Genomic DNA, 18,144 nt, shown 5'->3' with positions numbered 1-18,144 from the left:
TTCAGGGAACTATGCACTGTTATTCCTAGATCTCTCTGTTCCACTGCATTCCTCAATGCCCTACTATTTACCCTGTATGTTCTATTTGGATTATTCCTGCCAAAATGTAGAACCTCACACTTCTCAGCATTAAACTCCATCTGCCAACGTTCAGCCCATTCTTCTAACCGGCATAAATCTCCCTGCAAGCTTTGAAAACCCACCTCATTATCCACAACACCTCCTACCTTAGTATCATCGGCATACTTACTAATCCAATTTACCACCCCATCATCCAGATCATTTATGTATATTACAAACAACATTGGGCCCAAAACAGATCCCTGCTAGTCACCGGCCTCCATCCCGATAAACAATTATCCACCACTACTCTCTGGCATCTTCCATCTAGCCACTGTTGAATCCATTTTATTACTCCAGCATTAATACCTAATGACTGAACCTTCTTAACTAACCTTCCATGTGGAACCTTGTCAAAGGCTTTGCTGAAGTCCATATAGACTACACCCACTGCCTTACCCTCGTCAACATTCCTTGTAACTTCTTCAAAAAATTCAATAAGTTTTGTCAAACATGACCTTCCACGCACAAATCCATGCTGGCTACTCCTAATCAGATCCTGTCTATCCAGATAATTATTAATACTATCTCTAAGAATACTTTCCATTAATTTACCCACCACTGATGTCAAACTGACAGGTCTATAATTGCTAGGCTTCCTTCTAGAACCCTTTTTAAACAATGGAACCACTTGAGCAATACGCCAATCCTCCGGCACAATCCCCGTTTCTAATGACATCTTAAAGATGTCACATGACATTGAAACAGCAAGTGAAAGGTGTCATGTGCGTTAAATCATCAAGGATCGTGCTGGGCAGACCGCAAATATCTCCGAGTATAGCACGCCCACAGCTCACTGGCTTTAAGCTGTATGTCTTTGGAATGTGGGAGAAAGCCAGAGCACCTGGAGGAAGCTCGCGCAGACAGGAGAGCGTGCGAACTCCTTACAGACAGCAGCGGGATTCAAACCCTGTTCCTAGAGCTGCCATTACAAAACGATATGCTGACAAGCTCTACTACTGTTGTGCTACAGACGTAAGGAATCAGTTGCAGACTGCTCTTTGTGTCGGCAGAACCGGTTTGGCTCTTTGAAAAAGGAAACCAGTGCTTCATGGAAATTCTCACTTCCAGGTGACTCATTAAGTTCAGAGGGCTGTTGCCAGTGCTGCCTGACTGCAGAATCCTGGGTGTAGAGAGCTGGAGACTCAGCCAGCTCCATCCTGGGCATTGGACTCCTTTTGAGGATGTCCTTGATGGTAAGGTGAGGCCCCCAAAGGACAGATCCATCGTTAATGACCTTCACCACCTAGGACATGCCCTCTTATTACTACCGTCACAGAGGAGGTACAGGAACCTGAGGGTGCACACTGTATTTCGGAGAAATAAGTAATGGCCCATGAACATTACCTCACTCTTCTACTTTTTCATAACTTATTTTAATTATCACTTACGGTAACTTTTCAGTCTTGTACTGCTGCAAAGCATCAAATTTCCCAGCATATGTTGACGTGGATAAGATTGAAAGAGTACATAGAAAATTTATGATGTCATGACTTGAGGAACAAAGTTCTAGGGAAAGGTTGAATAGGGTAGGGTTTTATTCTCTGAAGTGTAGGAGAATGAAGGGTGATTCCAGAGAGGTAAATAAAATTCTGGATGGCAGGGTGGCGGTAAGTCTACCAAAGGAGGTGTAAGGTGCTCCTTCCATCTACCAGTGTGCAGGTGACCCTTGGGCAAGGTGTAGCACCCCCCCCCCAAAAAAAAAATCAGAGCCCCTTGAAGCCACGGGAGCAGGTGGTGGATGGTCGTATGAGCAGCCAGTGCGCATCACAAGTCCTGGTTATGCGACAATTGACAAGAGTGTTGATAATGGCTGGGGTCACCCGTCTTGTGAAGACACTGCCCGGAAGAAGGTCATGGCAAACCACTTTTGGAGAAAAACTTGCCAAGAACAATCATAGTCATGGAAAGACCATGATCACCTGTGTCATATGACATGGCACATAATGAACAAACTGCATTTGTTAGAACTTGAGGAACTAAGTTTTAGGGAAAGGTTGAATAGGTTAGGACTTTATTCCCTGGAGTGTAGGAAAACAAGAGGAGATTTGACAGTGTAACTCTCACTTCGGCTAGTGGCTTAATATAGGGAATGATAGCCCCCCCCCCCCCCCCCCACCCTCCACTGGCCTGGCCGAATTTAAAGAAATCTCGTTTGGGTGGATGCTACATGATGTGTCAACTATTACAAATCAGAACTACGAAATAACAAACAGTACACAACTTCGTGATTTAACAATTGAACTTCTTAATTCTTAATTCTTAATTCTTAATTTGACTATATGGTTAGCAAAGGAAACAAAAGAAAAAGAGCCCATTCTCATGGAGCAGTCTAATGCGCAGTGTTGGAGCTCACTGATAAGGCCGTTCGTCCACCATCAACCTCCTCCGATCGTCGCTGCTCTTCGAACCCTCGCTCCAAGTCCACTCCATCCAGTGGTCTACCAACTCTCTCCATTCGCATCCTCTCTCCTCATCACTCACCGGCAAAAGACTGCAAATTCCCAGCTCCCAGACACACACAGAAACATAGAAAACCTGCTTCATGATACAGGCCCTTCGGCCCACAAAGTTGTGCCAAACATGTCCATACCTTAGAAATGACCAGGCTCACCTATAGCCCTCTATTTTTCTAAGCTCCATGTAACTATCAAAAAGCCTCTTAAAAGACCTTATCGTATCTGCCTCCACCACCATTGCCAACAGCCCATTCCACACACTCACCACTCTCTGAGTAAAAAATCTTACCCCTGACTCCCCAGCACCTTAAACCTGTGTCCTCTTGTGCTAGCCATTTCAGCCCTGGGAAAAAGCCTCTGACTGTCCACACGATCAATGCCTCTCATCATCTTATACACCTCTATCAGGTCACCTCTCATTCTTCGTCGCTCCAAGGAGAAAAGGCCGAGTTCACTCAACCTATTCTCATAAGGCATGCTCCCCAAACCAGGCAACATCCTTGTAAATCTCCTCTGCACCCTTTCTATGACTTCCACATCCTTCCTGTAGTGAGGCAACCAGAACTGAGCACAGTACTCCAAGTGGGGTCTGACCAGAGACCTACGTAGCTGTAACATTACCTCTTGGCTCCTAAATTCAATTCCATGATTGATGAAGGCCAATACATCATATGCCTTCTTAACCACAGTCTACCTGTGCAACTACTTTGAGTGTTCCTATGGACTCGGACCCCAAGATCCCTCTGATCCTCCACACTGCCGGGAGTCTGACCATTAATACTACATTCTGCCATCATATTTGACCTACCAAAGTGAACCATTTCACACTTATCTGGGTTGAACCCCATCTGCCACTTCTCGGCCCAGTTTTGCATCCTATCAATGTCCTACTGTAACCTCTGACAGCCCTCCACACTATCCACAACACCCCCAACCTTTGTGTCATCAGCAAACTAACCCATCCTTCCACTTCCTCATCCAGGTCATTAATAAAAATCACGAAGAGTAAGAATCCCAGAACAGATTCTGAGGCACCCCACTGGTCACCAACCTCCATGCAGAATATGACCCGTCTACAACCACTCTTTGCCTTCTGTGGGCAAGCCAGTTCTGGATCCACACAGCAATGTCCCCGTGGATCCCATGCCTCCGAAAGGTTTCTACAGTTATATTAAAAGCAAGAGGATAGTGAGGGATAAAATTGGTCCCTTAGAGAATCAGGGTGGTCAGCTATGTGTGGAGCCGAGGGAGATGGGAGAGATTTTGAAAGATTTCTTCTCTTCGGTATTCACTAAGGAGAAGGATATTGAATTGTGTAAGTTGTGGGAAACGAGTAAGGAAGTTATGGAACCTATGACAATTAAAGAGGTGGAAGTACTGGCACTTTTAAGAAATTTAAAAGTGGATAAATCTCCGGGTCCTGACAGGATATTCCTCAGGACCATGAGGGAAGTTTGTGTAGAGATAGCAGGAGCTCTGACGGAGATCTTTCAGATGTCATTAGAAACGGGGATTGTGCTGGAGGATTGGCGTATTGCTCATGTGGTTCCATTGTTTAAAAAGGGTTCTAGAAGTAAGCCTAGCAATTATAGACCTGTCAGTTTGACATCAGTGGTGGGTAAATTAATGGAAAGTATTCTTAGAGATAGTATTAATAATTATCTGGATACACAGGATTTGATTAGGAGTAGCCAGCATGGATTTGTGCGTGGAAGGTCATGTTTGACAAACCTTATTGAATTTTTTGAAGAAGTTACGAGGAATGTTGATGAGGGTAAGGCAGTGGGTGTAGTCTATATGGACTTCAGCAAGGCCTTTGACAAAGTTCCACATGGAAGGTTAGTTAAGAAGGTTCAGTCGTTAGGTATTAATGCTGGAGTAATAAAATGGATTCAACAGTGGCTAGATGGGAGATGCCAGAGAGTAGTGGTGGATAATTGTTTATCGGGATGGAGGCCGGTGACTAGCGGGGTGCCTCAGGGATCTGTTTTGGGCCCAATGTTGTTTGTAATATACATAAATGATCTGGATGATGGGGTGGTAAATTGGATTAGTAAGTATGCCGATGATACTAAGGTAGGAGGTGTTGTGGATAATGAGGTGGGTTTTCAAAGCTTGCAGGGAGATTTATGCCGGTTAGAAGAATGGGCTGAACGTTGGCAGATGGAGTTTAATGCTGAGAAGTGCGAGGTTCTACATTTTGGCAGGAATAATCCAAATAGAACATACAGGGTAAATGGTAGGGCATTGAGGAATGCAGTGGAACAGAGAGATCTAGGAATAACAGTGCATAGTTCCCTGAAGGTGGAGTCTCATGTAGATAGGGTGGTGAAGAAGGCTTTTGGAACGCTGGCCTTTATAAATCAAAGCATTGAGTACAGAAGTTGGGATGTAATGTTAAAATTGTACAAGGCATTGGTAAGGCGAAATTTGGAATATTGTTTACTGTTCTGGTCACTGAATTATAGGAAAGATATCAATAAATTAGAGAGAGTGCAGAGACAATTTACTAGGATGTTACCTGGGTTTCAGCACTTAAGTTACAGAGAAAGGTTGAACAAGTTAGGTCTCTATTCATTGGAGTGTAGAAGGTTGAGGGGGGATTTGATCGAGGTATTTAAAATCTTGGGAGAGACAGATAGAGTTGACGTGATTAGGCTGTTTCCATTGAGAGTAGGGGAGATTCAAACGAGAGGACATGATTTGAGAGTTAGGGTGCAAAAGTTTAAGGGAAACACGAGGGGGTATTTCTTTACTCAGAGAGTGATAGCTGTGTGGAATGAGCTTCCTGTAGAAGTAGTAGAGGCCAGTTCAGTTGCGTCATTTAAGGTAAAATTGGATAGATATATGGACAGGAAAGGAATGGAGGGTTATGGGCTGAGTGCGGGTAGGTGGGACTAGTTCAGATTAAGAGTTCAGCACGGACTAGGAGGGTCGAGATGGCCTGTTTCTGTGCTGTGATTGTTATATGGTTAAATGTAAGCAGGCTTTTTCCACTGAGGTTGGATGAAGCTGTCCTGAAAAGCTCTAACAAACCTGCCCACATAAATATTGGTCCCCCTCGGGTTTAGGTGCAACCCCTGACTTTTGAACAGGTCGGACTTCCCTCGGAAGAGATCCCAATGATCCAAGAACCTTAAGCCCTGTCCCCTGCAATAGCTTCTCAGCCATGCATTAATTTGCCAGATCATCTTGTTTCTACCCTCACTGGTGCCTTGCACAAGGAGCAATCCATAAATTACTACTCTGGAGGTCCTTCTCAGCTTTCAACCTGGCTCTCTAAATTCTCTTTTCAGGACCTCCTTGCTTTTCCTATCTAAGCCATTAGTATCAATCTATACCAGACTGACAGACAAACATACCTTATTGAACCCGAGGGAAACTGGGTTTCGTTACAGTCACACTGACCAAGAATAGTGAAGAAATATATCAATATAAAACCATAACTAATTAAATAATAATAAGTAAATAATGCCAAGTGGAAATAAGTCCAGGACCAGCCTATTGGCTCAGGGTGTCTGACACTCCGAGGGAGGAGTTGTAAAGTTTGATGGCCACAGGTAGGAATGACTTCCTATGACGCTCAGTGTTACATCTCAGTGGAATGAGTCTCTGGCTGAATGTACCCCTGTGCCTAACCAGTACATTATGGAGTGGATGGGAGACATTGTCCAAGATGGCATGCAACTTGGACAGCATCCTCTTTTCAGACACCATCGTCAGAGAGTCCAGTTCCACCCCCACAACATGACTGACCTTACGAATGAGTTTGTTGATTCTGTTGGTGTCTGCTACCCGCTGCCCCAGCACACAACAGCAAACATGATAGCACTGGCCACCACAGCCTCGTAGAACATCCTCAGCATCGTCCAGCAGATGTTAAAGGACCTCAGTCTCCTCAGGAAATAGAGACGGTTCTGACCCTTCTTGTAGACAGCCTCAGTGTTCTTTGACCAGTCTAGTTTATTGTCAATTCGTATCCCCAGGTATTTGTAATCCTCCACCATGTCCACACTGATCCCTTGGATGGAAACGGGTCACCAGTGCCTTAGCCCTCCTCAGGTCCACCACCAGCTCCTTAGTCTTCACATTAAGCTGCAGATGATTCTGCTCACACCATGTGACAAAGTTTCCCACCGTAGCCCTGTACTCAGCCCCATCTCCCTTGCTGATGCATCCAACTATGGCAGAGTCATCAGAAAACTTCTGAAGATGGCAAGACTCTGTGCTGTAGTTGAAGTCCGAGGTGTAGATGGTGAAGAGAAAGGGAGACAGGACAGTCCCCTGTGGAGCCCCAGTGCTGCTGACCACTCTGTCTGACACACAGTGTTGCAAGCACACGTACTGTGGTCTGCCAGTCAGGTAATCAATAATCCATGACACCAGGGAAACATCCACCTGCATCACTGTCAGTTTCTCACCCAGCAGAGCAGGGCGGATGGTGTTGAACACACTGGAGAAGTCAAAAAAACATGACCCTCACAGTGCTCGCCGGCTTGTCCAGGTGGGCTTAGACACGGTTCAGCAGGTAGATGATGGCATCTTCAATTCCTAGTCAGGGCAGGTAGGTGAACTGGAGGGGGTCTAAGTGTGGCCTAACCATAGGCCACACCAAGATATATGGCTGCTTTCCCTCGCTCTCTAAAATGCTGTGGATGTGACCTGAGACATCCTTGATCCTGGCACCCAGGAGGCAACATACCATTCAGGAGTCCCGTTCACAACCTCAGAATCTCCTAACTAATCAGTCCCCTATCACTACCACCCCCTTCTCCCACAGACCCATGCTCAGAGCCAGTAACCCGGTCTCCACTTCATTCCCCTGGGAGCTCAACCCTAATGGTATACTTATTATTGAGTGGCATGCTCTGCTCTAACTGCCTATTCACATTTCCATTTCTCCTGACAGTCACTCAGTTATTGGGGTGGCTACTTCCCTGTAACTCTGATCAATTATCTCTTCTCTCTCTCTCTCTCGTACAAGCTGAAGGTCATCCAGCTGCTGCTCCACATCCCTAACACGGTCTCCAAGAAGTTGCAACCAGATGCACCTCATGCAGATGTAGTTCCCCGGGAGACTCCCAACATCCATGAAGAACACACAACAGCCATTTACTACACTAGGTACAGTAGGGGGGGGGGGGGTGGGGGAGAAGAAAAGGGAACCTTTAACAGAAGCTTACCCGGAGCCTACGCCTCTTTGGAGCTGAAGCGTCCTTTGAGCCAAAACCTGACACTCCTGCTCTCACCACCAGTCTACTCCCAACAGCGGCTGCCCCGTTTGCCCCTTCGGTGCTTTTAAAGCCATTTGTCTGGATTGTGGGAGCCAACAAAACATGCCCACAGCTCACTAACTCTAACCTTGCATCTTTTGGAATGTAGGACACTGGAGCCAACACAGCATGCCCACAACTTACCAACCCTATCCCATTCATCTTCAGAACCCAGAGCAGCTGTTAGAAGCCCAGACAACACACACACACAATGCTGGTGGAACACAGCAGGCCAGGCAGCAACTATAAGGAGAAGCACTGTCGATGTTTCGGGCCGAGACTCTTCGTCAGGACGAACTGAAAGGAAAGATAGTAAGAGATTTGAAAGTAGTGGGAGGAGGGGGAAATGCTAAATGATAGGAGAAGACCGGAGGGGGTGGGATGAAGCTAAGAGCTAGAAAGGTGATTGGCGAAAGTGATACAGAGCTAGAGAAGGGAAAGGATCTTTGTTTTATATAAGATTAAATCCTTTTGTTTTTTATATATATATATATATATATATATAATAATTTTATATTTTAATTTTTGTTAACCAACCCTTTCTTATAATATGGGTGGTTTGTATCTTTTATTCAGCTTTTTTTTTGTTTGAGTTGCCGTCTTGAGTCATGGGGGTAATTTTAGTGTTAGATTGCTTGCTTGCCTCTTTTTGGCTTTTTTCCTGGTTTTGAGTTTTGGGCTTTGAGGGTGGAGGGAGGGGGATTTTTCTTTTTTCTTTTTGCTTGTTTTATGCTTAGTTTTACTTCATGGGCTCATATGAAACTACAAAAATGGTTGCAGTGTCATGACTTCCGGTTCCTCCTTGAACTTACTTCCCTCTTCCAGATTCATGAGTTCATCTTTTTTTTAATCATATGTGTTAATTGTAATAAATATTGTCAATATGGATAAGGTTATTAATTTTGTTTCTTGGAATACTAATGGTTTAAATCATCCGATGAAGCGGAAAAAATATTCAAAGTATTCCATAGAATGAATGCTAATGTTATCTTTGTACAAGAGACTCATGTAAGGAAGGTGGATAGTCAATGCTTTTTTAGGTTTTGTAAAGGCCAACAATATCACTTGAATTCTCAAACCAAAGTAAGAGGCGTTTCCATTTTTATAGACTCTTAAACCTCCTTTATACACCATGAAACAATTTCAGACCCACAAGGTAGATTTTTGCTTATTACTGGTCTACTTTTTAATCAAAAAGTTGTTCTAGTTAATGTTTATGCTCCAAACACTGATTGTGCTGAATTTTTTAAGTGTCTATTTACATCCTTTCCCAATTTGAATCAGTACAGGCTGATAATGGGTGGGGATTTTAACTGTTGTTTAAACCCTTCGATGGATAAATCTAAGCCCACCCAAGCTCTTCCAAAGAAATCGGCCTCTCTTATTAATTCCTTTATGACTAATTCAGCAATTTTTGAAATTTGGCATTTTTTACACCCCAATGACAAAGAGTTTTCATACTTTTCTCATGTTTATCATAATTATTCAAGAATTGATTACTTTTTCATTGATCACCATTTACTTACAGATGTTATCGATTGTAAATATGACTCTATTACCATTTCTGACCATGCACCTTTGAAGCTATCTATTAAGATAATGGATTCATCTATTAATGCTAAATCATGGAGGTTTAACTCTTATTTTATTGCAGGACTTAGACTTTGTTAATTTTATTAAACAACAAATTGATATGTTTTTCTCAACAAATTCTACAGCGGTGATCTCTAGTGGAATTTTATGGGACTCGTTTAAAGCATTTATTCGTGGACAGATTATTTCATACTCTGCTGGAGTTAGGAAACGAACTAATTCTGAAATATTAACATTGGTTGATAAAATCAAAGCAATTGATAAGATTTATTCAGTGACCCCCAGCAAAGAACTTTATAAAGAAAGAGTGGAACATCAAATGGAGCATAGTTTGTTATTATCCTCTTCGATTGAAAATCAGTTAATTAAATCTAGAACCCAGTTTTATGTACATGGAGATAAGTCTGGCAAATTATTGGCTAATCAATTGAAAACTGCTTCAGTTAAACGACAGATTACTAGGATTCGTAAACAAGATGGCGCTCTGACGATCGACCATAAAGAGATAAATAAAGCCTTTCAAGATTTTTATAATTCCTTATATCAATCAGAATTTGTTGAGGATTCTTCTATAATGAATTTTTAAGCAAATTGAATATTCCAAAATTAACAGTAGAGGATAGTGTATTCCTAAATACACCTATTACGGAAACTGAAATAAAAAAGGCTATTTTTTCAATGAATTCCGGTAAAGCTTCTGTTCAAGATGGTTTATACTGTAGAATATTTTAAATCCTTTTCCTCTATACTTTCTCCTTGGCTTTGTAAAATTTTTAAAGATGCGTTAATTATAGGCCAATTGCCACAATCTTTTTATGAAGCCCCTATTTCTTTAATTCTTAAAAAAAGATAAAGACCCTATTGAATGTGCATCCTATCGGCCTATATCCTTGCTGAACACGGATTTTAAGATTTTTAGTAAAATTTTGGCTAATAGATTAGAAAATGTAATACCTCGAATCATTTCTGAAGATCAGACTGGATTTATTAAAAATCACTATTCATCTTTTAACATTAGAAAATTAATTAATATTATATATACTCCTTCGCCCAAAATACCAGAATTTGTCATTTCCTTAGATGTTGAAAAAGCATTTGATAGAGTTGAATGGCCATATTTATTTAATACATTGCAGCATTTTAATTTTAGTTCAAAATTTATATAATGGATTAAATTAATATTCTATAAACCCTTGGCTTCGGTCTTTACCAATAATCAAAGATCTTTTTTTCAGTTATTCCGTGGTACAAGGCAAGGCTGTCCTTTAAGTCCTTTACTATTTGACATTGCTTTGGAACCTTTGGCTATTGCCATTCGTGAATCACCTAATATTTTGGGTATTACTCGTGGGGAGAGGACATATAAGTTATCATTATATGCTGATGATTTGTTACTATACATATCCGACCCTGAGAGATCTATTCCTGCTATTTCGGCCTTGCTTGCTCAGTTTAGTAACTTTTCTGGTTATAAATTGAATTTTAATAAGAGCAAATTATTTCCATTAAATATGCAAGTTCCAATTTATAAACTTTTACCATTTAAAGTTGTTACAGATTATTTTACTTATTTTGGGTATTAAAATTACTAAAGAACTTAAAGATTTATTTAAAGTTAATTTTTTACCTTTAATTGACCAAATTAAGCAACTTGTTACCAGGTGGTCTCCACTATCTTTGTCATTGGTTGGTCGAATTAATGCTATTAAGATGATGATATTACCCAAATTCTTATATTTACTTCAAGCATTACCAATTTTTATTCCTAAATCTTTTTTTGATATTATTGACTCCAAAATATCTTCTTATCTGTGGCAGAATAAAAATCTTAGACTAGGCAAAAAATATTTACAGAAGCCTTGAGATTTTACTATTGGGCAGTTAATATACGATATTTAATATTTTGGACACAAGAATCAACTATAGCTGCTTGCCCACAATGGGTAAGTTTGGAATGTAAATCTGTACAAGACTTTTCATTGTTTTCAATTTTAGGATTTTCACTTCCTTTTTTCTTTATCTAAATTGAATAAACAAATAACTAATCCTATAGTCAAATATACATTGCAAATTTGGTTTCAATTTCATAAATTTTTTGGTTTGAGTAAGTTCATTTTATCAAGCCCTATAATACCTAATTTTTTCGGCCCTCTTTTATGGATCAAGCTTTTCTTTTATGGAAAACTAAAGGTATAACATGTTTTCGTGATTTGTTTTTGGATGATAGCTTTATGTCCTTTCAACAGCTATCTAATAAATATAATTTACCTAAAACTCATTTTTTAGATATTTGCAAGTTAGAAATTTCTTGTATAATGAGTTACAGTGTTTTCCGAAACTATGTCCATGGGACATTATGGAAAGAATTTTAGCTCTGAATCCTTGTCAAAAGGGTTAGTAGCTGTCATTTATAATATGATCATGAAAATACAGCCAGAAATATCAGAAAAAATTAAGAAGGAATGGGAAAAAGAACTTCATTGTCTTATATCCACTGAGCAGTGGGAGAAAATTTTACTATTAGTCAATTTGTCTTCTTTTTGTGCTAAACATGCTCTAATACAATTTAAGGTTGTACATCGAGCTCGATTTTATTCTTATGTTAATCCAACCTGTGACAGATGTCATTCTGATGTTGCTTCATTGACCCATATGTTTTGGTCTTGCCCTTGTTTGCAAAATAACTGGAAAGATATTTTCAGTATTATTTCAATAGTTCTGAATATCAATTTCCAACCGCATCCTATTACTACAATTTTCGGTTTACCAATGGTGGATAATAGTCATTTATCCTCCTCATCTTGACGAATGATTGCATTTGTTACGTTAATGGCTAGAAGATCTATTTTATTGAATTGGAAAGAAATTAATCCCCCAACTATATTTCAGTGGTTTTCTCAAACTATCTCTTGTTTGAGCTTAGAAAAAATTAGAAGTGTTATTCTTCTGTTAAATTTGAAGAAACTTGGAGACCATTTATTCAATATTTTCATATGAGTTAAATTGTGTTTTCCTAAACCTCACTTTTATTATCCTTAATTATTTGGATGGAGGTTTGGAGTTATTGGCACTACTGTATATATCTGACATTATGCAATGGCCCATGTTGGTTAGTGTTTTTTTTCCTCTCTTTTTGGGTTTTTTAAATTTCTTTTGTTCATAAATACTATGAGTTTGGGAGGTTATATATATTGATATATATTTGAATGTCTACTTAAACTATTAACTATGTACTCTCAAACTCTTTGTATTCATGTCTCATTTATGTTTGCTTAAAAATTAATAAAAAGATTTAAAAAGAAAGAAAGAAAGAAAGGATCATGGTACGGGAGGCCTCAGGAGAAAGAAAGAGGGAGGGAAGCACCAGAGGGAGATGGAGAACAGGCAGAGTGATGGGCAGAGAGAGAGAAAAAAAGACAACTAAATATTAACGGAAGTTGGAGAAGTCAATGTTCATGTTATCAGGTTGGAGGCTACCCAGCCGGTATATAAGGTGAGGGAGATGGAGAACAAGCAAATAACTAAATATCTTAGGGATGGGGTAAGAAGGGGAGGAGGGGCATTAACGGAAATTAGAGAAGTCAATGTTCATGCCATCAGGTTGGATCTCCCAGTGGCCACACATTTTAATTCCACGTCCCATTCCCATTCTGATATGTCTATCCATGGCCTCCTCTACTGTCAAAATGAATCCAAACTCAGGTTGGAGGAACAACACCTTGTATACCGGCTGGGTAGCCTCCAACCTGATGGCATGAACATTGACTTCTCTCATTTCCGTTAATGCCCCTCCTCCCTTTCTTTTTTTCTCTCTCTCTGCCCATCACTCTGCCTGTTCTCCATCTCCCTCTGGTGCTTCTCTCCCCCCCCCCCCCCTTTCTCCCGAGGCCTCCCGTCCCATGATCCTTTCCCTTCTCCAGCTCTGTATCACTTTCGCCAATCACCTTTCTAGCTCTTAGCTTCACCCCACCCCCTCTGGTCTTCTCCTATCATTTAGCATTTCCCCCTCCCCCCACTACTTTCAAATCTTTTAGTATCTCACCTTTCAGTTAGTCCTGATGAAGGGTCTCGGCAGTGCTTCTCCTTATAGATGCTGCCTGGCCTGTTGTGTTCCACCAGCATTTTGTGTGTGTTGTTTGAATTTCCAACATCTGCAGATTTCCTTGTGTTAAAAGCCCATGTGGTCATGGCGAGACTGTGCAGACTCTAGACGGCAGAGGGAATTTGAACCTCGGCCACTGGCACTGCAATACTGTTACATTAACCACTTCGCTATCTTGCTGCCCTGAATTTTCTGATTCCTTATCCAGTCCTCTTAAGTTATTAATCCAACAATATACTAATTATGTCTTCCTTCTCGGAGCTGGAATTCACTTTTTTAAAATATGATTGTTAGGCAGAGCGTTTGTAAGTTCAACATGCATCGCTGATTGCATGCCATCAAATGTTGATGGCCAGCTATAATTCAGTGATTACTTTCAACTGTTTATTTCTAGGAAGGCTATCGGGATGGGCTAAATGCTGGCAGAGAATCCACTTTACAGCAAGGTTTTAATAAAGGCTACCAGGAAGGTGTGAAGAAGATGTTGATCCCTGGACAGATGCGAGGGCTTCTGAGGTGAGTGCATCGAGAGGTACACCACGCAGGTTTCTGGACTGCTGTGGGTTTGTAGTGATTCTGTAGTCCACCTACTCACAGGACACAGTGTATCTTTACCCAATGCACAGACAATGACCATTTTGCAGAACTTTCATGCTGAACGTGGGTTTTCTCTCTTCCTGTTTTACATAGAACAAACACTACAGTTCAGTCCCGGTAGCCCACAATGTTGTGCTGACATTTTAACCAACTTTACGATCAATCTAACCCTTCCCTCCTAAATAGCCCTCCATTTATTGTATCATCCTTGTGCCTATCTAAGAGTTTCCTAAATGCCCCTAATGTATCTGCCTCTACCACCACCCCCAGCAGGGCACTCATTGCACTCTGTGTAAAAAGAAAAACTTACCTTTGACATTCTCTCCACTTTACCTTCCTCCAATCACGTTAAAATTATGCCCCCTCGTATTAGCTAGTTAAAAGTCTCTAGCTGTCCACTTGATCCATGCCTCTTCTCATCTTGTGCACCTCTTATCAAGTCACCCTTCTTCAGTCCAAGGAGAAGCCCTAGCTCTCTAAATCCAGCCTGCATCCTGATAAATCTCTTCTGCACCCTGTCTAAAGCTTCCTAAAATGAGGCAACCACAACTGAACGCTCCAAGTGTGGTCTAACCGGGATTTATAGAGCTGCACCATTTCCTCACTCAATCCTTATTATACTCCGTCAGTGTATTCTTTATTCCCATATTTGTGCTGATCAGGATTTCTTTTTGAATATATTTATACTACTGATTCAATTACCTCATGTTATTCAGGGATAAATCCCTTTGTGCCTTGAGGAAAGGATGCATAGATAGAGGCTGAGACACGTCTATATTGATAAGGCTTGGATAGAATGGATTTTCTTTCTTGGGGAAGAAATGGCTAATACCAGGGGGCGTAGTTTTAAGGTGACTGGAGGAAAGTATAGGGCGATGCCCGAGGGCAGGTTCTTTACACAGTGGAATGGTGGTAGAGGTACATAGATCTATTAGGAGCAGTGTAGAAACTTATAGATAGACACAATGATGATAGAATGGAGGGTTATGTGTCATAGGGAAGGGTGAAATTGGTCTTGGAGTAGGTTAAAAGTTCCAACTCAATAAAAGTAGAGGATTGCATACAGTTCTGTTATGTTACTGCCCATTATACCACTGGTGTTCAGGGCAACCGTGAAGTTCCTCCATTTGTTTGTCCATACTGTTGCACAAAGAATTGCTATTTCATTAACAATTTTTTTGACTAGTCAGGGTTACTATGTCTGAGCTGCACCTCTGAGCCTGAAGGATCAGTGACCACTCTTGGTCTGGCCTCCACCCTTTGACCTGTTTGGCATGGGTGACCCTACCAAGAGCCAAAGCATAAAGTCCTGGCTCCAGCCAACGTTGCTCTCTGGGGCATTGAGGCACGCAAGCCTCCAAACCCTACGACAAGGTTGTGGTCCTCTTGGAGGTTACAGTTTTGGTGGCTTTGGAGAGGGTGCAGAAGAGGTTTACCAGGATGCTGACTGGATTATAGGGCATGTGATAATAACAAAAGTTTGGATAAGCTTGTGTTGTTTTCTCTGCAGCGGTGGAGGCTGAGGGGAGAGCTGATGAAGTGTTATAAGATTATGAGAGGCATTGATAGAGGAAACAGACAGGGTTGAATTGTCTAAAATCAGAGGGCATGCATTTACGAGGGGTGATTGATAAGTTTGTGGCCTAAGGTAGAAGGAGTCAATGTTAGAAAACCTAGCACATTGATTTTTCAACATAGTCCCCTCCTACATTTACACACTTAGTCCAGCGGTCGTAGAGCATACAGATCTTGGACCTCCAGAAAGTGTCCACAGCAGGGGTGATTGATAAGTTTGTGGCCTAAGGTAGGAGATGAGTTATTAACTTCAAACTTTCTGCATAATCACTCAAAGAGTTGACCTGCATGTAACGAAAACTGTAACTGTAACCTTAAGCCACAAACTTATCAACCACCCCTTGTAGGGTGAGGGGGTAAATTCAAAGGATATGTGAGGGGTGGGTGCCTGGAATGTGTTGCTTAGGGTGGTGGGACAGGCAGAAACACTAGAGACTTGTAAGAGACTTCTGGTTGACACATGAATGTGAGGTAAATGGAAGGACTGGGCATTGTGTAGACAGAAGAGACTAGTTAGCCATTTGATTACTGATTTACAATTCTTTATATTAGCATTTGTGTTTCATGAGTTTTGCATCAGAAATACTAATGAATAAATCTATGTTTTCAATTTCCGCAGTGCACTGCTGTCATGGTGTCACCTCAATAAAAATGATCCTAATCTCCTGTCCAAAGTAAATCAACTCCTTGAGGTTGCTACCCAACAGGAAGAAGTTATTTTTAGAAACCTGAGTTTACCAACCAAGGAGACGAATGTCAGTGATGTGACCGAGTGCATTGAGGACATGGGATTGGACACTGGACCAGAGCAGCCAGATAGGGATCATTCCAATGAGGCTGTGAGCAATAACTGCTGCCCCTCTGCCAGTGGAACAGGACAACGTGATCCTGGAACAAACTGGACTGGTTTAGTTCACCAGACATGCTGCAGAAGAGCGTCAGGAATTAATGAAGCAGAAATGGTTCAGCAGCTTTATCGAGACTGCGAGCTCTTGCTGAAAGACTATGAAATACCGGTGGATATAGCACACATTTTCAGTGACAGCCATATCTGTCAGTAAACGAGTCTATTACCTGCTGGGGATTTTTGTAAAGTAAGAATAGTTGAGAATATTCAATGTCTGCTCAGATATTTAAATTTAATAAACAGTTGTTTCAGATAATACTTGGTTATGTTGTGTTTGATACAAGAAAAAAGTCTTTGTGCATAGTTAGTCATCACCAGCCCCTGCATACCTGCCATGTAAATATGTGTGTGTGGTGACCCACTTTCTACGCAGGCGAGCCGGCTCACAAAATGGCGCGCGTCGGCAGAGAGGCCAGCCCCAAAATGGCGCTGGGCCTTCTTCACCAGCAAGGGGAGAAAGGCCGCGCACGGGAAGAGACTTTTGTAATGCACCTCTGATGTCATTTCCGCCCAGAGGGTGGGAACGGAACTGCGTAAAGGCCAGTGCCACGAAGTTTGAATAAACTAGTCTGGAGTGCAACTTACAGACTGCGTGTCGTTGTTTCTAGTTCTGTGTGTAGCAACCAGAGGCAGGAGTGAGGAGGCCAATGAACAGTGGTGTTTCTACCACCAGTGGTGGGGCACAGAAGCCTGCCGTTATCACCCGCCCTGCAAGTTCCTGGGAAACGCCAGGGCCAGCTGCCGCTAATGGCTACAGCAGCTGGCCACCAGGACAGCCTCTTGTACGTCTGGGACAAACAGTTGGGACGTCGCTTCTTGGTCGACACCGGAGCAGAAATCAGCGCCTTATCCCCAACAGGGTAGGACACCTGCAACAGGGAGCTGGGACCCACCCTGAGGGCTGCAAACGGCAGCATGATACGGACCTATGGCACCCGCACAGTGCAGCTGCAGTGCGGCGCCAGCCGGTTCACATGGGGCTTCACACTGGCCACCGTGGCCCAACCACTCCTGGGGGCGGACTTCTTGCGAGTTCACAGCCTGCTGGTCGACTTGCAAGGGAAAAGACTGGTCCATGCCGAGACTTTCCAGACGTTCTCTGGTGAAGCCAAGTTGCCGCCCCCACACCTGGACTCCATCACACTGTCTGACAACAAATTCACCAGAATCCTGCGGACTTTCCATTGGTTCTGGCACCGCAGTTCACAGCAGCCATGCCCAGACACGGACTACAGCACCTCATTCCGACCCAGGGACCACCCCTCCACGCCCACGCACGAAGGCTCCCCCCGGCGAAGGAGGAGTTCAAGAGGATGGAGGAATTGGGATCGTACGGCGGTGCGACAGCCCATGGGCCTCCCCCCTGCACATGGTGCCCAAAGCAGCCGGAGACCATGCAGTGACTACCGCAGACTGAACGAGGCTACAACTCCAGACCACTACCCTGTGCTGCACATACAGGACTTTGCAGAAAACCTGTATGGGGCAAGCAACTTTTCCAAAGTAGACCTCGTCCGG

The 18,144-nt window shown here is 42.4% G+C and overlaps 1 protein-coding gene across 1 annotated transcript in view; it reads left to right on the top strand.

Moving 5' to 3' along the window:
* The window catches only part of otulina (OTU deubiquitinase with linear linkage specificity a), a 28,374-nt gene extending 11,569 nt beyond the window's left edge, over nucleotides 1-16,805 (top strand). The window contains exons 2-3 of the mRNA XM_059984589.1: nucleotides 13,942-14,063; nucleotides 16,339-16,805. Coding sequence (XP_059840572.1) covers nucleotides 13,942-14,063; nucleotides 16,339-16,780 — 564 coding nt within the window. The 3' untranslated portion in view covers nucleotides 16,781-16,805. The remainder of the gene's footprint in view (nucleotides 1-13,941; nucleotides 14,064-16,338) is intronic.
* Nucleotides 16,806-18,144: the final 1,339 nt, after the last annotated feature.

The sequence above is a fragment of the Hypanus sabinus genome, chromosome 1 (assembly GCF_030144855.1).
Source record: "Hypanus sabinus isolate sHypSab1 chromosome 1, sHypSab1.hap1, whole genome shotgun sequence".
In the NCBI taxonomy this organism is placed as follows: domain Eukaryota; kingdom Metazoa; phylum Chordata; class Chondrichthyes; order Myliobatiformes; family Dasyatidae; genus Hypanus; species Hypanus sabinus.
Note: the sequence above shows the minus strand (reverse complement) of the source record. Positions and strands in the feature narration are given on the sequence as shown.